The sequence below is a fragment of the Erpetoichthys calabaricus genome, chromosome 2, assembly GCF_900747795.2.
Source record: "Erpetoichthys calabaricus chromosome 2, fErpCal1.3, whole genome shotgun sequence".
NCBI classification, from domain to species: domain Eukaryota; kingdom Metazoa; phylum Chordata; class Cladistia; order Polypteriformes; family Polypteridae; genus Erpetoichthys; species Erpetoichthys calabaricus.
In genome coordinates this window covers 119339447-119365083 of record NC_041395.2, presented here as the reverse complement: position 1 = coordinate 119365083, position 25637 = coordinate 119339447, and the positions used below count along the sequence as shown (strand labels likewise).

Genomic DNA, 25637 nt, shown 5'->3' with positions numbered 1-25637 from the left:
TGCTTCCTGAGCAGCTCTTCTTTTCTCCACCCTAACAACATCTTTTCTTGTTTGTGTTGCACTTACTTAGTACATTTTCCTTACTTTTTCACTTAAGCTAGCACTTGTCTCAATCTGCCTCAAGAATGATTTAAGATATGAAGAGGTAGGGGAAGAGATGGTGAAGGTGGTAGGGATGAGAATGGCATCCGTTTATATGTGCCGCACAGCTGCCCTGCTGGCCGCTGCCGAGAGTTGATTCTACAATAAAATAAAAAGAGGAATAACTTTGGAGGTCAATCATCACCCCGAAAGCGGAAAGTAGACGTCACGTAGTATATGTGTACCAAACTCCAGGTCAATAGTTCAAACGGTTTGCGAGCTACAGGTGATTTGAAATCCTGGACAGACAAATGAACAGCCATGGTAGCGTATTATACAAGAAGATATAAAAATATTAAAGACCAAGACATTCAAGCAAAGTTTGTTCATTTGCTTCGGCACTTATCTTGTTTAGCTTTGCAAGCTTCATAATAGCAAGGGAAGAACACTTGATATGCGAAAAAGAAAGAAATATATATTCTTGCAGAAAAGCATGGTTTCCTACAAACATTGCTTGCAACCCTCATTTTTTATGATTTTTGTCAGAGAAACACAATGTATGTTCATACATCTGTGAATGACGTTAAGGTTATAATTTAAATTTACTTCTTACACCTTTCAATCATCAGTAAACTTAATGCGCTCCCAGTACTGTTCATTTTAATGTCTGTAAATGTTTATGTATTAAGTACAGTAATTCAGGCTTGCCTTTTCAAAAATGTTAAAAAAAAAAAAAAAAAAAATTAGAATGAAAACATCTTCTGTTTTTATTAAATTTCTTACTGAAATATATAACTTTAGTCTTGGATGAACAAAAAATTGAAACTTGCGGAGTAAACTTAACATTTGTTTATAATCAAAATGAACATGTATTAGTAACTTAAACAAATTCAAAACAATTCTGACTAAAGTAAATATGGACACAAAGTCAAAATGAATTTATATTGTTTTCTAGTGCTATCAAAACATTCAGAAACAATCATTTGGTAAATTGCTCACTTTAATTATATGTGGCACGGTATGAGTCACCAACTGAAGCTTTATAAATCTGACCAAACACAGTAACAGAAAACAATACACAAAAAAGTTAAAAATTATAATACACAAATAGGTTGAAAAATAAAATTTACAGTAAACTACATAAAATCAGTAGAAGAACTTTAACATATAAGAGTCAAACACTGACTATGTAAAGCAGGGGTCCCCAACTCCAGTCCTGGAGGGCCCCAGTGGCTGCAGGTTTTCATACTAACCCTTTTCTTAATTAGTGACCTGTTTTTGCTGCTACTTAATTTCTTTTGAATTAATTTTATTTGACATGCTCTTGAATACTCAGACCTCTTAACTGTTTCTTTTTTCTTAATTAGCAGCCAAATAATAATGAGATACCAAATGAACCAAAACATGACCAGCAAACTGTGTCTATCATACAATATCTAAAAATAAAGAAAGATAAAAGGTCTCAGGAATGCTGATCTGCTCAGGTCCCCAAATTATTTTAACAGTGCTCTCTTAGAAAAGAGAAAATCAACAATTTCGGAAACGTATGTCATTGCACAATGAGTGCAGCAACAAGAAATGGAATTAAAGAATGGATTTAATTAACATCAATAATCAGAGCCTAATTAAGCAACTGGTTGGAGTGAAATTGGTTGGAGTTTGAGGCCCTGACTTAGTTGGTCTTCTGTTGCCTCAATCAGTTCACATTTCATTTCTGTTTGGGTGCCATTTAAGGAAAGAAATGAAGCAAATCAGAGGAATGATAAACAATTTCAGGGGAACAAATTTTAAGTCAATTTAATTAAATCATAGGAAGTTAATTTTCAGCAAAACAGGTTACTAATTAAGGGTTAGAATGAAAACCACTAAGCCACTAAGGCCCCCAGGACTGGAGTCGGGGAGTCCTGACCTAAAGTAAACAAAGATACTATGTGCGAGAACAGGTGCCTATAAAAAGAAATAAACATATTCAACCCCTAGAGCACTGTGTCTCCTCATACACCACACATCAGGTCAACTGGCACAGCAAACCACTCATGGATGATACAGTCATGTGATTAAGATCACAGAAATGACCCCTGTATCAGACTGCACCATACAGGAATTTAAACAGACATACTGTTTGCTCCTCTTCTCTTACCAAACAAGTCAGAGAATGCTATTAATGGAACTTAAAAATCTTAAAAAAACACACTTTTTGAATATTTTATTTACATAAAGTATGCTGCTTATATTAGTTCATTCAGTGCAAAGTGAGAACATTCATTTTTCATTATACAATTCACATGCATCATTCATAACATCTGCTAGGCATATTTTCTCTCTTCTACTCTAACACTCTTTCAATTCTCAATATTTTTATGTCCTTTATACCCCTGGTCGCTGACTCACTACACAAATTGTTGATTACTGCTTACTAAGGAAATGCCAAAAATCTAATTGGGATTAATCAACTGTTTTAATTTCACTAAATCATACCACTATCACGAGTTTAACAGCTGTTTACCCAGTTTAACTGGTAGCTTAATTTTACAGTATGTTGTATACCATTTTTTGTGTATGTTTAAACCTGCCAATGTAAATCAGGGTTGAAGACCAGAAGACCCCTAAACTGTTCTGCACACAGTGGCTTTTTTGTGAAGTGATAACAAAATTACAAAAGAATTGAACAGTGGCTCTCAAGATAATTCCTGGAGTACAATTTTGCTGTAGATTTTTGTTCCAACCAATATTAGAATTAGGGATTCACTCCCACCTTTACATTGGTACACCTAATGTAATCACCTTATGATCTGGCCCGTATCTGAGCTTATTTTAAAGACAGATGCTGAAGTTTGAGATTAAAAATGCTTTTAAAATCAACAGCCTTTTTTTCTTTAATTCATATTTTCTTTCTTAACTGTATTAAAACAAACAATTGAAAAAGGACAGGTAAAACAGTGAATAGAAATTGCAAATTCACTGCCAACTCCCATTTGTGTGCTCATCAGCACAATAAGGCTCAATTGACCAAAACATTTCAAAATAAATACGAGTAAAAATTTAACAAGCTAAGCCAGGAAAAATATTATACCTTCTCTTACTCGTGTACAAAATCCATAATTATTGTACTTACTAAATTTCTATAGAAAGTAAGAATTATTGGATTGATGCTATACATGTTTTACTATGGCTTGAGTCCAGACACATGGGACAATTAGTCGGAATGAAAATCTGCAGCTACAGCAGTCCTCCATGACTCACTCACAGTGAACATGTAATCTTTTTTAAAGAAGATGAATTTGTGTATCCTAATCTATTAAATAGGCACGACACTTTCAGAAAAGCAGTATTTGTTTTTGTAAAACCTGGCCTTCAAAATCAGCTTAACAGCTTTAAAAACAAGCAACCAAGAAAAAAGAATTATACATACAATTGTGCGTGTATATATATATATATATATATATATATATATATATATATATATACACACACACATATACACACACACACATATATATATACTGTATTTTATATATATATATATATATATATATATATATATATATATATATATATATATACACACACACACACACACACATACACACACAAATCCCTCATCTTTCTTCTGAAAATTAGCTTATGGGCAAAGGTAAGACTGCCTGCCACTTACTCTCCACTCAAAGTACATATGCATGAATTTTGTACACAGAATCAACATTGGAAACCCCAGTCCTTTAAAGTGCTTTAAAATTATATTGCTTTTAAACACATACTTAGGATCTGAACGTAGTACTAAACCACAGAATGAAATTGAACATAATGATCAAGACAACTGCAGACCAACACAAAAATCCAAACAGGATTGGTCTCTAACAGGTGGCACAAACACCGTCATATGATGTCACAGAAGAGATTCATTTTTTGTTATTTTTAACTGCTGATCCATTCACATTTAAATCTTCAAACTGGGTTTGTTTCACTGAAGTCTGATCTTTCAGTCGCCGCTTCTCTCTAAAAACAAAAAGACATTTACTTTTATAATGTATTTTTTTATTTTAATGATGAATAATTTAATCTGTAAAGTTTATTTTAAATTTCACTCCTATGCCATGCATCATACTGTAAATCTTTTATAAGCAAACTGATCTTCACATCAATTTAAAAGAATTTAAAATGTTATAGTTAAGTAGTAATCTTAAAGCAGAGAATGCATATTTTAACAGTAAACAAAATCTTCTGAAGAAATTACACTTTTTGCCATTACACTTGATTCTAATCTCACTATTACTGTTACAACAGAACTGTTTAATGGATTAAACAGTATTAGTTTATGTTTGGCCCACTACACCATTTTGAATAATACAATTACTTCTATCTAACAGTCACTTATTTTCTGAATATCCATGCTGGACTATAAATACACCAGGCATATGGGCTGAATTTTGTTTTGCTTTTTTATACATTGTGTTTCTTTTGAAGAAAATGGCTTTATCTGCTATTATTACTGTTTGACTGAATTAAATGCCATTGTAATGTTTGGATTTTTGAAAGTAAAAATAAAATTAAAAAATGACAGCAGGCACAAGTTGTTATGCCACCTTCTCCCTTTACGTACAGTCATCTTTCAGTATTCACAGGGGATTGGTTCCACTGATGCTCAGTGGGAGCAGTATTGTATATAACCTACACACATCCTTTTAAATCATCTCTGGATTACTTATATTACCTAATACAAAGTAAAGGCTAAGTAAATAGTTGTTACACTTAATTGTTTATGGAATAATGACAAGAAAAAATATTTGTACATGTTTGGTACAGGCACAACCATTGTAGCCTAACTACTTAGTATACGTTACAAACAGCATTTTTTTTTTAGATTGGATTTGTTTAATGACCTGGAACAGAAAGACATAGAATAAAATACAGAATATTTAAAATACAAGTCACGACTTGAAATCTGGTGCAGGATTTCACATAATGACAAGAAATCCAGCACAAAAGTTAGTAATTCCTACAAATTCTAAACTTTAATGTGTGAATTTCTCTATCCTCTTGTAAGAATAGTTAACATATTTTTTTAAATCACTATTTTATAATAATGGAAAATTTGTTACTTAGGAATTGATTTTTTGTTTGTTTACATTGTGTTAAAGTCATATGAATAGGATGTCATGTGGAATATGCCAACCGGCTGTTCAGCATAGCACAAGTGTGCAGCAGGAGTCAAAGGCATGGGGCTTGCGGTTCCTTAAGTTAAACTTCCCTACATAACTTGGACTACCTGACAAAATTAATTTTACACCAGGAGGAGAAAAGTAATAATTACTGGAGGTCCTCTAATTTTTAATCTGTTTGGACAGGATTAGTTTTTATATCTGTAGGTCATGTAAATTAAGTGCTTGAAATGGGGTAGTGACACAGTGGTACTCTGCACCACCTGTAGTTAATGTATGCATATTGCCAGTTCAAACCACAATGACAACTCCTATTTATAAGGCCAATATGTCCACTTGCACCTCCAAGGAAGAATGAGGCACGGGCACAAGCACATGTTGCTGTCAAGGCACAAACTCTGTCCCAGATATTGTTATCTTTACAAGAGAATGATGATATAGTCTTATTTTCTGATTCCACTAGGCACCATTGGGAGTGTGTGGAACATAATAGCGCCATTCCTGGAGGCACAGAGGACTTATTATGATCTCTCAGAGGAGAATGCCACTAACTATGACCTACTAAAGGCACAGATCCTAAAAAGATATGGAATCTCCTAGGACCAATAGGCGAGGATATGCCATGAGTGGTGGTTTGACCTGGAGTGGCCAACGTGCACCCAGGTGTTTGACTTATGGGGCAAGGATGAGCGCTAGTTAAGGCCAGATGTGAATGATGCCCAACAGGTAGTACATACAGCAGGTCACCTGCAATTTGCCAGTAAAGACCCTTCCTGATTATCTTGCCTAGCCAGTTCGGAGGCAGCCTTTTAAAAACATAGAGGCTCTCACAGACACCGTAGAGCATTACAGAGCGACTTCACAATCCAAGAGAGCAGAACGTTACGCTCACCAAACCCGGACAGGGCGTGTTGCTATTCAAAAGCCCAACCACCACATCACAGAGAATGTGCCAAAGGCTAGGGACAAGCACATGATTCCCACACCCCAACCCCACTGCAAGTGCAGGGAGGAAGGGAAAACCACTCCCAGCTGCCCTCAACTCAGCAAGCTCCTAGACTGCAGCTGTGCACTTGCTAACCCCCTTTCTTTTCCTTGTATAGTAGTGATTATTAATGGGCATAGAGTGACAGCTTTAAGATTCCAGAAGCAACATCTCTATTGTTGCCTGCTGATTTGTTCTGTGACAGTGGTTGAATGTTAAGGCCAATCTAACCTGTATTCACGAAGAAATCTGCCAGTACATTGAGCATCATGTTTAATCAATTATGAGGGCTTCTTAAGGGAAATTACGGTGGTGGTACTCTGAAAAAATCCCTTTTCTGATGATACTGGGGTGACTAGTCTAACAGTAAAAGCAGTAAAACACAATCCACTCCCCAAAAAACTTCAGGGCCCAGTAATGGATGTCACAGGCTGCCTCCACACCATTGACACAACCAGAAGAGAGAACATGTGGCAACCCAGTATGATGTGGCAATCCCTGGGACATCTCTGGACAAAGCGTCCTCAACAAACACAGGGGCATCTCAGTGTGAAACCACACCCACTGTGGTTGGCCCTGACCCTCTCGTTTACATTTTCAGTTCAAACAAATTCAGGCCTCCTTTGAATGAGAGTAATGGAATTACGATCCACTTAAGTCTGCAAAAAATGCAGTGGTTCTGGTTAATGGCCAATACACTCAACATCCTATGTGCCACAGGGCCCCCACTTTGTCTTGAATAATGACCTTCTGTATCGGGTTGCAGAGCACAAGGGAGAGGTCTGGTCTTTGTTGTTGGTTTCACAGTCCTTTAGGCGGCAGTTATAGGTGCTGAATAAACCCTTGAGCGTATTAAGATTTTGTTGGCCAGGGATTAACAAAGAGATGTGTCACTTTTGCACATTCTATCTGGAGTGTTAACTGCATTAGATTCCTAGGAAGGACCATGGTTCCTCTGGCTCCCATTCCCCTTATCAATATCCTATGTGAACGTATCAGGGTTGATTTAGTAGGACCCCTAGAGCCCTCAGCTAGAGGACACAAGTATATGTTAATCCTTGTCGATTACACTACCCGATATCCTGAAGCTGTCCCTCTCTGCACAGCCAGTTCCAAAGCCATCGCATAGGAATTGGTAGAGGTCTTTGCGAGAGTCTGCATCCCTAAAGAAGTCCCGACGGACCAAAGGATGCCCTTTACCTCAGAGACATTCAGGGAAACGGCCAAATTACTGAACATAAAGTATTCAAGGACCTTGGTGTATCATCCTCAAAGTAATGGTCTAGTGGAGAGGCTTAACCAGACTCTCAAACAGCTGTTACACAAGGTGTGCAGCAAGGATGGGAGGAATTTGGACCAGCTTCTCCCACTCGTTTTATTTGGCTATCAGGAAGTCCCCCAGTCCTCTACAGGTTTCTCACTGTTTTGATTGTTATATGGGCGTCAACCCCTTGGCATACTTTATATTCTAAAAGAAGGATGGAAGGAAAAGCACTTCCCTCCACAAATATGCGAATATACAACACAGTTAAGCAATGGATTCACAAAAATTAAACCTATTCTAAAAAGTCACATAGGAAAGGCACAAGCAGCACAAGCCTGTTATTATGACTGGGGCACGTCTTTTCAGGGGTTCCACCCAGGAGATTGCGTCATGGTCCTTGTCCCCACTAACACTCCAAATTATTGGTACACTGGCAAGGCCCATACGAAGTCAAGGAGAGTGAATAGGTGTATCATGTAAACCTGCTGAAACCGTGGAATGATGGGGACCTTGGTTCCTCATTCAGACAGCCACATTCACTCTTTGCTCATAAACAACCCTCAACTTTGGACCTAATTTGACTACCAAACAGAAATAGGAGCTGGAATCAGTTATCCTGTCTGTCTCAGGGCTAGTGAGCAAAAAGCCCAGATGGACCTCTTTGATTGCACATGACACTGTGATAGAGCCCTAAGTGATCGTTAAAGAACGGCTGCACCGACTTCCAGAGGCAAAAAGAACCGAGGTGAAACTGGAAATCAAGTGCATGCTGGATCAAGGTGTCATAGTTCCTGGTTCAGTCCTACTGTCTTAGTTCATAAGCCTGACAGAAGTTAGAGGCTTTTCAGCGAGTTCGATCAACTTAATCAAGTTTCACAATTTGATGCCTGTCCGATGCCACAAATGGATGACCTCCTCGAGTTGCTTGGTCAGGCAGAATTCTAGACCACACCTGACATGATGAAAGGGTACTGGTAGGTTCCCTTAATGGAAATCTAAGACTGTGTTTAGCACCCCTAATGGATCACTGGCAATATTGTGTCCTTCCATTTGGATTACATGGGGCAGCAGCAACTTTCCTGTGTTTGGTGGATAAAGTTGGACGTTCTCATAACTCTTATAGTGCTGCCTACCTGTATGACGTTGTCATCTATTCCAGTACATGAAATGAATATCTACAGTAGGTCCAAGCGGTGCTACATACACTAGGTAAAGCCAGCCTTCGAATTAATACAAAGAAGTGTTTTTTAGAGTTAACGGAAGCCAAATATTTGCCCTCCCTGGAGGGCAGAGGTATCATTAAGCCAGTGTTCCAAAGTGGATCCCATATGGAAATGGCTCCATCCAATAACCAAGAGACAAGTCCAAGCCTTCCTGTCTAGCTGGTTACAACTGCCGGTTTGTGCACTATTTCTCCAAAACAGCAATGCCCTTGACAGATCTGACAAAGAAGAGGGCCCCAAATACTGTGGTAAGGGATGATAAAGCAGAAGCTGCATTTAGTGACTTAAAGCAGGCCCTGACATCAGCACTAGTGTTGACAGTTCCTAACTTTTCTTTACCTTTCATTCTCCAGACAGACGCTTCAGACACAGGTCTTGGTGCCATGCCAAGTCAGAGCGTTGATGATGTTGATCACGGCGTCATGTTCCTTAGCTAAAAACTGCTTTATTGGGAAACCAGAGTCAGATGGGGGGAGGGGTGACGTTAGAGCATGTGAGCTTATTTAGTGCAGCAGGAACACCTCACATGTTGATCTTTTTTTTCTTTCAGTACATGTGGCTTCCCTGTTTATTTATATATCTCTGCCTGTCTGTCTCTCTATTACGCAGTGCTCTGTCTGTCTGTGTGTTATGGATTTTAAAAATAACAGTTATAGGGACAGTTGTTCATGTTAATTGCAGTCTCAATTGTTAAAAAAATATTTTAAAAGGAGCATCCCACATGAAAATATAACGATCTCATTAACTGACAGTGCATATCAATTTATAAATTTTATGTCCGTTTGAGGTTAAAAAGAAAAAAAAAAAAGAAACACTTTATTCCCAGCGGGGAATCGACCTCAGGTCTGTGAGGCACTGCAAAGCTGCTGCGCTCTAAGAAGCAAATCTTAGCGTGCTACGCCACGGAAACTGTTGTATCATCCTTGAAGCTTTTGTGAAAATGTTTATTTGATCTTTGGAACTCAGGCTTTACACATTCTATAGTTTATGCCTACTACATTTTGTAACATTTATTACTAAAATATGAAAAAGTTTGTTTTAACAATGTGTTTACACAGATTACTGTAGAAACGGAACACACATGAAATGCGTGTGTTCCAAATAACGATCTATTATTTCCACTCTAAAACTCCACTTCACTCCCAGATAATCAATCAAGGCATGAGCTGGGAAAAGTTTGCGCACGTTCTAAGTCGGTAGGGGGATGGAATTGCCGGCTGCTGGCAGCTTGTCTTTTATCAGCACATTTAGAGGACAAAGGATGCTGGCGGAGAGGTGTGAACGGATTTAAGAAGCGATTTAAGGTGGGCCGGATCTACGAGTTTTTTCGTAGGCTCTGGTAATTCTAGTGTTAAACTAATACAGGTAGACATGGAAACCGGGTTTTCTGATGAAAAAACAATAACGTTTAAAACAGTATCATTTACATACAACAGATTTTGGCGAATCGTTTAAATGCAATTATGTATATCCATTTATACACTAATAATGACTATTATTAAATAATTCCTCCCATATAAGTAACATTTCTCGGACTGCCTTCTTCTATCTTCGAAACATTTCCAGACTTTGTCCTGTTCTTACGCAACACAGTACTGAAGTATTGTTTAATGCCTGAGTCACCTCATGTATAGATTACTGTAATGCTATTCTATCTGGCATCCCACAAAAACGTATCCATCGCTTACAACTTCTTTAAAATTCTGTTGCCAGGATAATATCCTGCTGTTCTAAATCTATTGAACATATTACACCTATTCTCTCTCAACTTCACTGGCTCCCTGTTAACTACAGAATACAATACTAAATACCACTCTTAACATTTAAAGCTCTCCACAACCTCACTGATCTCCTACAGACTTAGAGTCCGTCTCACTCACTCAGATCCTGTAATTTGAGGGTATTCAGTCTGGCAATATGCTGCAGCTTTAGTTTGTGGAAGACAGACATAACTAAAGACATGAGCATAAAATGATGGTTGTCAATTTCAAACTGTGTTTCCTCAATGTGCTCCTTGAGAAAAAACGTCATCAAGTTTGAGAAATGTTAACAGCTAACAACAATCTACATAGTTAGTGGCTAAATATGTTTAGCCAAAACGTTGTTTGGAGGCTCACTTGAGCACATAAATGCATAGCTTTGCTAGCTTAGCCTGGCTTAGCTGAAGTAAAGATTATAAAACGGGATTTTCTAATGGCCAAATATAACCAAAACAATTGTTCAGCCTTACCTATGAAATGTAATCCCCCGGGATCTGGTTTGGAGCGTACAGCGGTTTGTACAACCCCCAAGCAGCACATTATTCATTACTTTACTCCACAGCAGTGCCACTCACGATATGGCGGCGACGTTGACGTACAATTCTGCTGGTCATGAGGCGTCTAGTTATTCTATGTCTATGTTTAAATATGTCACCATGGCAACTTGTTGGCGTGCACGCTTTACCTCAAATTTAGTTTACAGGTTGTGTTGTGTTGTTTGGGCGCCACTTACTGACTCTGGGAAGCCGCTGGGTTTGACTCTAGGGCGCTGAGGCGCTGTGCGAGTGCGCTTTTGGCACGGGTTGCGTCTGGCATCCGTGCATATATACAACCTTCGTAAACATTACTAAACAAAGGTTGTATATGCGGTGGTGTGCACGTTCGGGTGGCAGCTGTATTGTGACCTGAAGTGTAGTTTACAGGTTGTGTTGTGCTGTTTGGGCGCCACCTACTGAGTCTGGGAAGCCGCTGGGTTTGACTCTGGGGCGCAGTGCGTGTGTGCTTCGTTAAGTCTGGCCTCTGGCATCCGTGCATATATACAACCTTCGTTTAGTAATATACAGTAGATAGCAGAAATAACAAGCTATCTGAATGACTGGCAGATAACTTTATCTACTATTTTATAAAGTACTCAAACATCAGAATAAATTGTAATAAAAAATGTTTAAAATATTAAAATCAAAGTGCTTTTTAAAATGTACAATTCCAAACGATTACCCCCAACACACTTTCTTTTCACCCCCACAGTCTGAAATCACCCTTTGTGTTAAATTTAAGGACAGAATAATCCCCTCCTGCTCCAGTTTCAAAAATGAATTTCAAGCTCTGCAAGTAGAGAAAATATAAATTTATTCTCTCTCTCTCTCTTGCACACATACAAACTGTACATAACTCAGTGAAGGAACAAGATGCAAGGTATACAATGCTCAAACAATAAGTGCTAGAGAAAGACAGGATCTGTGAAAGGGCAGTAGGCTACAGCAGGGTAAGCCTACACATCACTTAATTTGCATGGATTTAGAATAGCATTTGGTGCATGGCAAATTCAAATTTTGCTTTTTGGAACTTTCTGCATTTTATTCAAATATTTTGAACCACAGTTGTCAGAACCCAAAAATACAGAGGGCTGACTGTACAGTTATAGAACGGAGGGAGAGGGCATGAAAAATATACAGTGCTTTAGTTTTTAAACATTTTCATCTATTCAGGAATCTACAAAAAGAAACTGCACATGTTGTGGAAGCAAATGGGGAAAAGCATCGACAATTACCAAACAAATCACAGAAGAGAAACTTTCCAAAATAGGAGGTGATAACCCTCTCTATGCCTTAAAAAAAGCCAAACGATTTACATGCTGTCATCAATAACAAGTTAAAAATTAATTGCCAAGTAAATGCCTTTAAAATGCATTTTTGCTGATGTTCTTATCAACTTTTGTATTTTCTACCATTAAAATTCATTTAACTGTACAAAAAATAACTTCCCATGCTTTTTTAAGCCAAATCCCAACTTACTTCTACAAGCACAAGTTAATTTATCTTTGGTTGGTGAAATTCATGAATGAAACACTCAGCATAAATATGAAAGAAAATGAGAAAGTGCTACAGTTAGTACCACACCTAAAGATTTTTTATTTTTAAAATGCCACAATTGATCTTGGAGTTGTTAGAAAGTATTTCTGGGAAGTACACTACATTAAAAGTCAACAGATTCAGTTTTTTTAAAAAATACAGTAATGTCCAGAAAATCAATCAGAAGAGTTTGGTGTGCTACTGATGAACTGAGATAGGTCTTTTGTTAAACAACATTGTGTCTTTTACCTTCTTGATTCATCTTCAGTACTGGCAATTGCAGCTCTCTGAACTTTCCGTGCTTTGGGGGCCTCCAGCTGCGACCGAGGTTTAGATGGCATGAATTTAAAAATCTCCCTCTGCCACTCATCATCAAAAGTCTGGGCGTCATCTGAATGAAGAGATTTGTGTATATGATTAATTTACTTTGTGAACATCTTGGCTATATATTCCTGACTGATGTGGATAATTCTTTACATGGTGTAATGTTGTCAGAATATTTATATAAGGTTTTAATAAGAATTTGAGTACTTAAATCTGCCATTGTAAACATGACAGTATTATACACAAGTTTATAGAAAGTAAAAAAAAATACTGTACATGTGGACACAATAAAAACTGGAAGGCAGAATCAAAAAAATCCAACAAACCACACATTAAAAATAAATTCATTTGTTAGATTAAATATATGTCATGTCATTGTCTAATCCACTTAATCCAGATCAGAGCTGCTGAGTTGGGGCAGGGATCGTAGCCTGTCCCAGCTAGCATAGTGCACAAGGAAGGAGCGAACCCTGGACAGGGTGCCCACACGTCCACACAACAAATTCACACTAGGCCCAATTAGCATCCACAATTCGCATAACCTGCATGACTTTAGACAATGAGTAGAAACCAGAGCACATGGAGAAAACTAACACAGACATGGGGAGAACATGCAAACTCCACCAATGGTGGACCCAGGACATGAATTGTGGTCTTCTTACTTCAAGGCAGCAGTGCTACCATTGCGCCACCCACATTACAAATACAGTCGACCCTTGATATACGACCGGCCTGACATGTGATTAACTTGATTTACGACCAAAATTTTTATTTTGATTTACGACCAACATCTTGTGTTACGACCTGAATGTGGTCACGTGTATCCGCTTGTGAGATTGTAAACAAACAGCCGAGAGCGTTAGTAAGCGTCAGTCGGAGCCCAGATACATGTGTTTGTGGAAGTAATTTCGGTCAGTGCAATGATTTATCTATATACAGTAGTGCTGGGCGGTATACCGGTTCATACCGAAAACCGTGTTTTATTTTTTTTATGATATGGATTTTTCTTATACCGCAACACCGGTTTAAATTGCCTAAATTACGTTCGGAATGTGGCACAGCGGGAAACTGTTCAAGTGGGGACCTTTTTCACTGCTACACCGCTAAACACAGATTTGTTGCACTAGGGCTCTTTTTCACTGCTACACCACCAAATAGTGGGCGGTAGCATAGGTATGCCGCGTGGTGAAAATGGACAGAGAGCCGAAAAAAAGGAGTCACGTCTGTCGCCTGGAGATGCTTTAGTTTTAAAAGGTCAGATGTGTAAATACTGTTTCTATACTACTGGATAATACTGTAAGCCAAGTTGTACTTGTTTTATTTTTCAATACAGTGTAATGTACCTGGGTACTGTGTAATAGTGTGACGACATGTTGACTTTATTCTCGTACTTTGTCATTAGAGTAGAACATCGTAAACTAAACTTCATCGTAAAATGAATATTTAATTTACTAGATTTTCTCAAACCCCATCATAAGTTAATGTAGCACATTAAATGCTTTGTGTTAAGTGTTCCCCGAGCTTCTTAAACTGACTTCCTCTGCACTAAGAGGAGGCAACGGCAGCGATCGCCGCACAGAATCCATTCACATGATATTCATGCTCTCTGAACATTTAGAATGCCAAGATAAATACTTGATATACAGTAAATAAATACTTGATATAAATTCTAAATTTTCAGAGAGCAGGAATATCATACAGTGAATGGATTCTGTATGGTGATCGCTGTCTATTAGTGCGGAGGAAGTCAGTTTAAGGAGCATAGTGATTAACAACTGGGTCGGGGAACACAACACAAAGCATTTAATGTGCTACATTAACTTATGACGGGGTTTGAGAAAATCTAGTAAATTAAACAGTGATTTTAGGATGAAGTTTAGTTTACGACATTCTACTTTAAATTATAAAGTAAACTATGAGAATAAAGTGGAAATGTCGACTTTATTCTCGACGTATAGTTTTTTTTTTTCTTCCCTGTGTCCGTATTATTTTTTTCTTCACCATGGCCCTAATACGATTCCGTAGGGCTATACCACAAATACAATTACAAATGCAAGTTGCAGTTGTATTATTTATGTATATAGCTTAGCTTGAAGCAAGGTCCATATTAATGCAGTTTGCCTAAATGATAGTTAAGTTGGTAAAGATGTCATCACCAAGATTGCACTTGTTTTATTTTATTTTAATTTGGTGAATACTGTGTAATGCACCTGGGCTTTTGAAGCCTTGAAGTAATAGTGCAACTATCAGTAAAAATACAATTATTTATTTTATTGTTATTATTTATTAGTTTAAATATTATGCAGTTTAATGATGGTAAAGTTGTTTAAAAAGTCACTTTAACGTGTCAGTGGACAGAGATTGTTAACATTAACAGAAAGTGTAGTTGTTTTACATAAAATATTTATTCCTTTTCTAAGACATGTTCAGTGCAATCCAACTTTTGACAAGCACTTCTGGATATTTTCCTAAGTCTAAATACCTCTTTGGATGGTTGAAAATATGTTGTCAAAATTATAATTTAAGTTTTTGCAAAATTTGTTAAATAAAAAGGTTCTATATTTTGACTGCATCTGTCATGCAATGTGATTTCCTTCTCTTCATTAGTGCCACCCCATTGAAAAGTATCACTTTATGGGGCAATGTAAACCTGTATTAATACTTGTGTGCACATTAAATTGTTTTTTTTGTACAATGTACAATGCTCTTGACAGTGGAATAGGTTATTCTTAGCCAGTAATTGCAGTGGAAAATGTGTTTAACATCCACTCACGCATGGGAAAAAAATACCGTCAAATACCGTGAAACCGGGATAATTTAGAAAAATACCGTGATATAGAATTTTGGTCATACCGCCCACCCCTAATATACAGGTAAAATTCTGTTACAACGAATATCTTTACAACGAAATTTTCATTACAGCGAAGTGTTTTTATGGTCCCGACAGCTTCCCCATATGATGCAAGTCTATAGAAATCTCGTTACTACAAAGTACATTCAGCATTTCATACTTTCATTACAACGAAGTGCCCTAAAGACCTTGAAATGCTTGAATGAATCATTCACAGAGCAGTTAATTCTGTACTACAGCTCAGTTGTGCACAACAACCCCCCCAAACAGAAACACTGTAAATTTTTTTTTTCTTCTGACTTTCCTCGTAGTTTTTTTTTTTTGCCTTTTTTTTTTTTTATTTCCTGCGGATTTCAGTGATACCTTTTACTTATGGCTCGTCGACATTTGAAAAACATCCATTGGAATTTAACTCACTGTCACCCTCCTATAGAAACGGCAGACACGAAAAAACGGTAACAGTTCATATTAGAAAAAAAAAAAACTTTACATTTTTTGCAGCTCTCGATTGCGGCAAAAAGAAAAAAAAGACGTTGCCAGTGAATTTGGAATTTCGCTATCGCTATCAACGCTGTCAACTTTCTTGAAAGACCGAGCAAAAAAAGAAGAAAAATCTTGAGTTGCAAAACGTATGAGAACTGCTGCATTTGAAGACGTCGAAAAAGCAGTTTTGATGTGGTTCAGTGATGCGCATTCAAGAAACATTCCTATTAATGCAGCACTCATTCAAAAAAATGTCAGGTTTGTAAACACTCTTGGGACCTCCCCCAACTAGACGACACGTCGAAGAGCGTCCCGAAGTCCAAACTCCGGCGTCTATGGAAGACTGTTTATCTGTTGCTGGGGCAACAACCGGCTCAAAGCTGTGCCGAGTCTCTCAGCCAAAGCAAACAGAAAAGATATCGATGGGTGATATGCAAGGAACATTGTAAATGCAGGTAACAGGTAACTTGATCACTGATCTGCTGTGTCTCTGTATAGCAGAATGGCAGATCACGCTACAATAAATAAGTGTGACTTTCCTGTTTCAAGCTGAATAAAGCTGGTTTTGCTAAAGTACTGAGACTCAACCTCGTGTTTTGGGGAGCAAGACAGGGACTTATAGCACGATCCCGATCTTTTATGATTTGCTTCTGTGTTGCTTCACTGCAGCGCTATGAGTCTGTTGTTACCCTGCCCGGCAATGGACAAACAAGCTTCCACAGACGCAGCAATCACGCTTCAGGACGCACTTCAGCGTGTCGTTCCCATTGAGTGGGGAGTGTGTGTATGTGTGTGGGGGGGGGGTCTCAAGAGTTCAGAAACCTCACAATATGAAGAAGAAAAAAAAAGGATGATTCAGCTTCTGACTGATAAGTGTGCTGCCCACAACATGCTTCCACATTTAAATAAAGTTCCAGTTGAATTCCTCCCACCCATGTGCATGACAGCGCTTCAGCCATTGGATTTGGGCATCATTCGCACCTTGAAGTGTATGATCGCAAGGAAATGCTGAGAAAAATTCTCGTCAGAATAACTTGTAGGCAGGAGGAGATTAAAATTAACGCAAAAGAAGCTATTGAAATGATTGCAAACGCCTGAGTGCAAGTTAAAGAAAGCCTTTAAAAAACCTTCCATTTCATTCTCCTCCTCCTCCCTTCCTGCAGCCCAAAGATGTCAAATTAAATGGTGAGTACAGTATGAAATTGTTGTTTCTGGTAGGCTAGGCACTTTTTATAACTTTTTGGTTGGTACATTAGAAAAATTATTGGTATTTGGTAAATTATGCACATTATACAACCCTTTTTTATTATGAAAAGGTTAAGTAAGTGTTGCAGTGGGAGGTTCGGAACGCATTATGGGTATTTCCATTATTTCTTATGGGAAAAATAGTCTTGACTTACAACCAACTTGAGTTACAACCAGCCCTCGCGAACGAATTAAGTTCGTAAGTCAAGGGTCCACTGTATATAGATTGCAAAATATATTCTGTTTTCACTTTCAAGATAATACAAACAAAACAAAAACTCCTATTTCAGCTCACCGCAGGAAGTGAAAGTAGTTCTATTATGAACGACTTGGTCGATAAAGGTAATACCAGTCAAAAATGACAGGAAAATAAATTAAAACATCAGGTTCTGTGTTTTTAATTGACAAAATTTGCTTTGGCATATGACTAGTTTTGCTGCACCTTAGGTGTCTGACTAGTGTTCCACAACTGGAAGATGTCCATCCATCCATCCATCCATTACCCAACCCTCTATATCCTAACTACAGGGTCACGGGGGTCTGCTGGAGCCAATTCCAGCCAACACATGGCGCAAGACAGGAAACAAACCCCGGGCAGGGTGCCAGCCCACCGCAGGGCACACAAACACACCAACCACACACTAGGGACAATTCAGAATCGCCAATACAACTGGAAGATGTGACTTTGGCAATCCAATTAATAGTAAATTTACGTCAGTTCACAAAAGTTTATAAAACTGGTTCTGTGGAAAGTAGAGTAGGGAATGGTTTAGGGGCTATTACAATCCAATATTTTCTTGTTTCAATAATCCGCAGGTACAATAAATGATTTCTTTGATGTCAATATTACTTTTTAATTTCATTTTTTTTTCTCAGCTGTCTTTACAAAAATCTTTACAGCTATGCCCTTTAGTTAAACCTTATGTTTGAAATAAGAAATACGGGTAACGTACATTGGTAAATACACAGATATAATAGACCAAAATATACATATTGCTGGTGAACCATAAAGCGATAAGTTTAATTTTTGCAAGTTATTAAAGTTAGTATGTTTAAGTAATTATTTCCAAATCGACAAATTGTAAACATAGTAATTTTCTGCATTCATAGTGTATCTAGTGGTACATTCTGTTTACACAGAGAAAAACCGGTAGAGACATTAAAGACATACTTTCTTCTAAGTTGACAAATTCTTGGTTAACTTCCCGGTTCCCAGTTTTTTTGTTTTGTGATTGTTCAATGATGTGGGCCCGATCATGAATATGATGCCCAACAGCCATCTTCTGAATTCCACTCTCAGAATCTCTAACTGCCCGTCTTGTCTCCTTGATCTACAAAACAAAGAACAAAACAATCATTTCAAATAAATCTATCTAAATTAGGGTATTAGCTACTGTATTAATGTCTGCAAAATGAAATTATATTCATAGACAGCCCATTATTTTCTAAATCTTAGAAATTATCAATTAATCTAAATTATACATGGGCTTCATGGGGGAAACCAAAAGCACTGGACATGACAACAGAGACAGAATTAAAGTACCATAACCTTGGTAAACATTTTTGCTCTTCTGGATTTAATAATAATTAATATTTTCACTGCACCATTATTTACTCTTGCTGTCTCATTTTAGCGATCAGCTATGTCACTTTACCAAATTTAACACTAAACTGAAAAAAGCACATGCACAATTGTTATGATCAGGTGTAATCATGTACAGTACCTACATTAATCTGTCTACCCTATACCTACAACAAATATTGTATATATGTCCAGAAAACCAGTGTCTCTATCTACTTTCTCATCACTGTGCGAACTTCCTCTACTTTCAAAACTCTAACTGTAAAACTGAAGACAACAGCTAATCATTTTTTCTTTACCTTGACCAACACAAATTTTTCTGCTGTTCCCCAATGATCTCAGTCAGTTAAAGTACTGCATGCCTGCACTGCACAACATTTCTAAGTGGCCATATGTATATAAAAAAAAGACTATAAAAAGACAAAAGTTTTACATATAACAGTTAACTTTACCGCTAATAAAATGGTACTATACGTTAAATAAATAAAAGTGGGTATAATATTTAAACCTGAACCAGAGATCTTAAGGATGGGCTATTCAATTTTAGAATTATTTGATACTACTTTAAAAACCAATTACAGGAGTCAGACAGCATTTCTGTAACATATAAAACCATTTTACAGTCCCTCCCTTTCAAAGATCCAAGAGGACAATGGGAAATGGATCTCTCACTCAATATCTCAGAAAAGGAGTGGAAGGTAGCAATGCAGAGAATTCATTCGAGCTCCATATGTGCAAAGCATACAATTATTAAACTGAAAATTATATATCGAGCACATCTGTCTCATTTAAAATTGTCCAAAATGTTTCCAGGGCAAGATCCAACCTGTGAACGCTGCAATCAAGCTCCTGCTTCACTGGGTTACATATTTTGGGCCTGCACCAAATTAACATCATTCTGGACCAAAATTTTTAAATGCCTTTCAAGACAGCCTTGGTGTCACACTCCCTCCTAACCCATTAAGAACTGTGTTTGGTGTACTCACAGATGGGCTTAAAGTGGAGAAGGAGAAACAAACTGTGATTGCCTTTACTACACTATTGGCACGTAGACTTGTCTTGCTCAACTGGAAGAATCCTAACTCTCCTCTTTTAAGTCACTGGGTAACTGATGTTATATATTATTTGAAATTGGAAAAAATCAAATTCTCATTTAGAGGACCTGTCCAGAACTTTTTCAAAACCTGGCAGGATCTAATCAATAACATTTTAGAATAAGCTTTTAAAGCACTGATGAAGCAGATTCTCTCCCCATTTCGTTTTCTTCTCCTTCTTCTTTCGGCTGCTCCCGTTGGGGTTGCCACAGCGGATCATCTTCTTCCATATCTTTCTGTCCTCTGCATCTTGCTCTGTTACACCCATCACTGCATGTCCTCCCTCACCACATCCATACACCTTGTCTTAGGCCTTCCTCTTTTCCTCTTCCCTGGCAGCTCTATCCTTCGCATCCTTCTCCCAACATACCCAGCATCTCTCCTCTCTGAATGTCTCCCAACCGTCCAACTTGAGCTGGCCCTCTAATGTACTAATTTCTAATCCTATCCATCCTCGTTACACCCAGTGCAAATCTTAGCATCTTTAACTCTGCCATCTCCAGCTCTGTCTCCTGCTTTCTGGTCAGTGCCACTGTCTCCAACCCATATAACATAGCTGGTCTCACTACCATCCTGTAGACCTTCCCTTTCACTCTTGCTGATATCCATCTCTCACAAATTCCTCCTGACACTCTTCTCCACCCATTCCACCCTGCCTGCATTCTCACCTCTCTTCACCTCTCTTCCACAATCCCCATTACTCTGTACCGTTGATCCCAAGTATTTAAACACATCCACCTTTGCCAACTCTACTCCCTGCATCCTCACCATTCCACTGACCTCCCTCTCATTTACACACATGCATTCTGTCTTGTTCCTACTACCTTCATTCCTCTCCTTTCTAGAGCATACCTCCACCTCTCCAGGGTCTCCTCAACCTGCTCCCTACTATCGCTACAGATCACAATGTCATCAGCAAACATAGTCCACGGGGACTCCTGTCTAATCTCGTCTGTCAACCTGTCCATCACCATTGCAAATAAGAAAGGGCTCAAAGCCGATCCCTGATGTAATCCCGCCTCCAACTTGAATGTATCTGTCACTCCTACCGCAGACCTCACCACTGTCGCACTTTCCTCGTACATATCCTGTACAACTCTTACGTACTTCTCTGCCACTCCCGATTTCCTCATACAATACCACAGCTCCTCTCAAGGCACCATGTCATATGCTCTCTCCAGGTCCACAAACACGCAATGCAACTCCTTCTGGCCTCCTCTAACTTCTCCATCAACATCCTCAGAGCAAACATTGCATCTGTGGTGCTCTTTCTTGGCATGAAACCATACTGCTACTCACTAATCATCACCTCACTTCTTAACCTAGCTTCCACTACTCTTTCCCATAACTTCATGCTGTGCCTCATCAATTACACTGCACCCCTGTAGTTACTGCAGTCCTGTACATCCCCCTTAGTCTTAAATATTGGCACCAGTACACTTCTTCTCTACTCCTCAGGCATCCTCTCACTTTCCAAGATGCCATTAAACAATCTGGTTAAAAACTCCACTGCCATCTCTCCTAAACACCTCCATGCTTCCATAGGTATGTCATCTGGACCAACGGCCTTTCCACTTTTCATCCTCTTCATAGCTGTCCTTACTTCCTCCTTGCTAATCCATTGCACTTCCTGATTCACTATCTCCACATCATCCAACCTCTTCTCTCTCTCTTCATTCATCAGCCTCTCAAAGTACTATTTCCATCTGCTCAACACACTCTTTTTGCTTGTGAGTACATTTCCATCTTTATCCTTTATCACCCTAACCTGCTGCACATCTTTCCCAGCTCAGTCCCTCTGTCTAGCCAATCGGTACAGGTCCTTTTCTCCCTTCTTACTGTCCAACCTCTCATACACCTCATCATACGCCTTTTCTTTAGCCTTTGCCACCTCTCTCTTCACCTTGCGTCTTATCTCCTTGTATTCTTGTCTACTTTCTGCATCTCTCTATGACTATCCCACTTCTTCTCTGCCATCCTTTTCCTCTGTATACTCTCCAGTATTTCCTCATTCCACCACCTGGTTTCTTTTTCCTCCTTCCTCTTTCCAGATGTCATGCCAAGCACCCTTCTTGCTGTCACCCTTACTACATCTGCTGTAGTTTCCCAGCTGTCTGGTAACTCTTCACTGCCACCCAGTGCCTGTCTCACCTCCTCCCTAAACTCAACCTTGCAGTCTTCCTTTTTCAGCTTCCACCATTTGATCCTTGGCTCTGCTCTCGCTCTCTTCCTCTTCTTGATCTCCAACGTCATCCTACAGACCACCATCCTATGCTGCTTAACTACACTTTCCCCCACCACCACTTTGCAGTCTTCAATCTCCTTCAGATCAACTCTTCTGCATAGGATGTAATCTACCTGTGTGCATCTTCCTCCACTCTTGTACGTAACCCTATGTTCCTCCCTCTTCTTAAAATACGTATTCACCACAGCCATGTCCATCCTTTTGGCAAAATCCACTATCCTCTGACTTTCTTCATTCCTCTCCTTGACACCATACCTACCCATCACCTACTCGTCTCCACTGTTCCCTTCACCAACATGCCTATTGAAATCCGCTCCAATCACCACTTTCTGTCCCTTGGGTACACTGTTCATCACTTCATCCAACTCACTCCAAAAATCTTTCTCACCCACTGCACACTCAACTTGCAGTGCATATACACTAAAAACATTCATCATCACACCTCCAATTTCCAGGTTCATAATCATTACTCTGCCTGACACTCTTTTCACCTCCAAAACACTCTTGACATACTGTTCCTTCAGAATAACTCCTACTCAATTTCTCCTCCCATCCACACCATGATACAACAATTTGAATCCACCTCTGATCCACCTGGCCTTACTCCCCTTCCATTTAGTCTCTTGCACGCACAATATATCAAACTTCCTTCTCGCCATCATATCTGCTAACTCTCTCCCCTTACCAGTTATACTGCCAACATTCAAAGTTCCTACCCTCAGTTACACTCTTACTTTCCTCCTCTCCTCCTGCCTCCAGACACGTCTCCCCCCTTTCTTCTTCTTCGGCTAACAGTAGCCCAATTTTCACCAGCAACCTGTTGACTAACAGTACTGGTGGCGGTCGTTGTTAACCCGGGGCTCGACTGATCCAGTATGGAAATTTGTAATCTTTATTCACTTATTAATTCATCTATTTACTTATTTTCACTAGCTTTACGTTTTACTCTGCTGGTCATGCTCTCTTTCTCAGGGTTGGGGGTTGATTTGTTTTCGATCCTATTTTTGTTAAAATGGATCTATTTGTATGGAATGTTGTGCGATTACAATAAAATCAATAAAATAAAAACAAATTATAGGTCATCCAAATTAAGTTGCATATCATCTGCTTGTTGGTGTGCTCTGAATCTGAGATAATGTAATCTTGGGGAAAAAAAAGACAAATTTATGAATGAATTAATGTTAATAAGCCAACCTATTGATATACATCTCTCAGCATACAGAGTCATTTAAACAATGATAATTTGGCATTCAGTGTAAAAACCTACTGAAGAATGAAGAATATTAGTTTTAAATGTACCATCAAGAACATTTTTAAACTAATCTGTGTTAAGAGTTACACCAAGTATATCACTCCTGCCAGGTGCATTGGTTGTGTCCCTCCATTTATAATATAGTAGTCACTTTATTTTTTTTTTCCTTTAAAATTTGGAGGCCAGAATATATCTACTGACATGGAAGGAAATGATACTTGTAGATTGTTGTTTATTAAATTAATGATTAAAACAACTACCTTTCTCATGATTAAGTAATTCTGGAGTATAAAATTTGTATAAAAATAAATAAATAAATAAATAAAAAAAAAATCATCCATTGTGGTATTTAAACCTGTTTATTAATGAATTTTGCTAAGTTACGTCAATACTTGAGTTTTTGACCTGGGTTTGCTTCCCAAGTCCTCCCTGTGTGGAGTTTGCATGTTCTCCCCGTGTCTGCATGAGTTTCCTCCAGGTGCTCCGGTTTCCTCCCACAGTCCAAAGACATGCAGGTTAGGTGCACTGGCAATCCTAAAAATTGTGCTTGGTGTGTGGATGTATGTGTGTCCTGCGGTGGGCTGGCATCCTGCCCGGGATTTGTTCCTGCCTTGTGCCCTGTGCTGGCTGGGATTGGCTCCAGCAGACCCCTGTGTTAGGATATAGCGGGTTGGATAATGACTGATTGACTGAAATTACAAAATATGAAAATTGTTTACATTAATTCAAATCAATTTCACATGTTTACTGTAACAACAAATAAATTTAGACTTTAAATTAGGACTAAATGAAATCAAATTTTTAAAATGAACCTGATTTCTCTTTCAGCAAAATAGATTTTTTCAACCAATACTGTGTCTTTGTCTTTTGTCACAAGCCAAAACCTGAGGACATAGCACAAGTTCAAGCTGAAAACTATCAATTTTTCCAACCAATTTTCTTTTTTTTAATTAGAAGGTCAAAGGAAACTGGAAACCTTTTGAAACAAAATCAGATGTAAGGCAAGAAACAACACTCCATGGGAAGGCAGTCCATCACAGGATATTAAACTGTCAACACATTATTATTTCTGAAAGCAAGCCCTTATCCTACTTTAGTGTTTCTATTTTTGGCAGAAAATGAAATGTTCTGTTTCAGACTCTCTCTAATTCAGACCCTAAATAACTAACAGACTAATGCATATAAATAAATATGTTTAACAGTTAAAAAAACAGCATTTGATGTCTGTTTACACATTACACACACATTACAAAATTAGGATAAAGGAGTAAATATCCAGCTTTACTATTACAACATTAAAGTAAACCAAAACCAGAAAAATTACCAAATTGACAAATTTTCCTGCATACTTGACATGTAATGAAAAAATAATAATGCTGGTATTTTTAAAAATTTCTTTCAGATGATGAAATATTACTTTTACATATTTGTAATGTTTTCTTCAAAAAAAAAAAAAAAAAAAAAAAATAAAAAAAATAAAAAAGACATACCCCTCCAGGAGCTTGTCGCATCTGACTTGAGGCTTGGAAGACTTTTGCAGGTTTGTCCCCCACTTTAGAGTATGTCATTACTGAAGACGATGTAAATGAATGCCCATTAGGTTCCGATGAGAAATTTTCCTAATTATTTAAAAAGTAAAAATTAAAACCACAGAAGATCATCTGCAATATGATAATCAATATACATTACTTATGATCTCTAGGAATAAATGCATTATGTTTAAAACGTTATGTGTACATCCGTGGTAATAACTTTTAAAGTTTCCATTCTTTTGTAATATTTATATTCAAGAAGACTCAGCAGTGCAGAAAAAAGCCTTACCAAACTGCACCTATCCAATTATAGCCACAATCAGACAGACAGACAGACAGACAGATAGATAGATAGATAGATAGATAGATACTTTATTAATCCCAATGGGAAATTCACATTCTTCAGCAGCAGCATACTGATACAATAAATAATATTAAATTAAAGAATGATAATAATGCAGGTGAAAAAACAGACAATAACTATG

The 25637-nt window shown here is 38.1% G+C and overlaps 1 protein-coding gene across 1 annotated transcript in view; it reads right to left on the bottom strand.

Annotated features, from left to right (window-relative positions):
* Window positions 1-3615: 3615 nt before the first annotated feature.
* mlf1 (myeloid leukemia factor 1) overlaps window positions 3616-25637 on the bottom strand; it is a 45175-nt gene continuing 23153 nt past the window's right edge. Inside the window, exons 4-7 of the mRNA XM_028794435.2 lie at window positions 25111-25239; window positions 18619-18778; window positions 12794-12935; window positions 3616-4077 (exon numbers count right to left, since the gene is read on the bottom strand). Of these exons, the coding sequence (XP_028650268.1) occupies window positions 3981-4077; window positions 12794-12935; window positions 18619-18778; window positions 25111-25239 (528 nt within the window). The 3' untranslated portion in view covers window positions 3616-3980. The remainder of the gene's footprint in view (window positions 4078-12793; window positions 12936-18618; window positions 18779-25110; window positions 25240-25637) is intronic.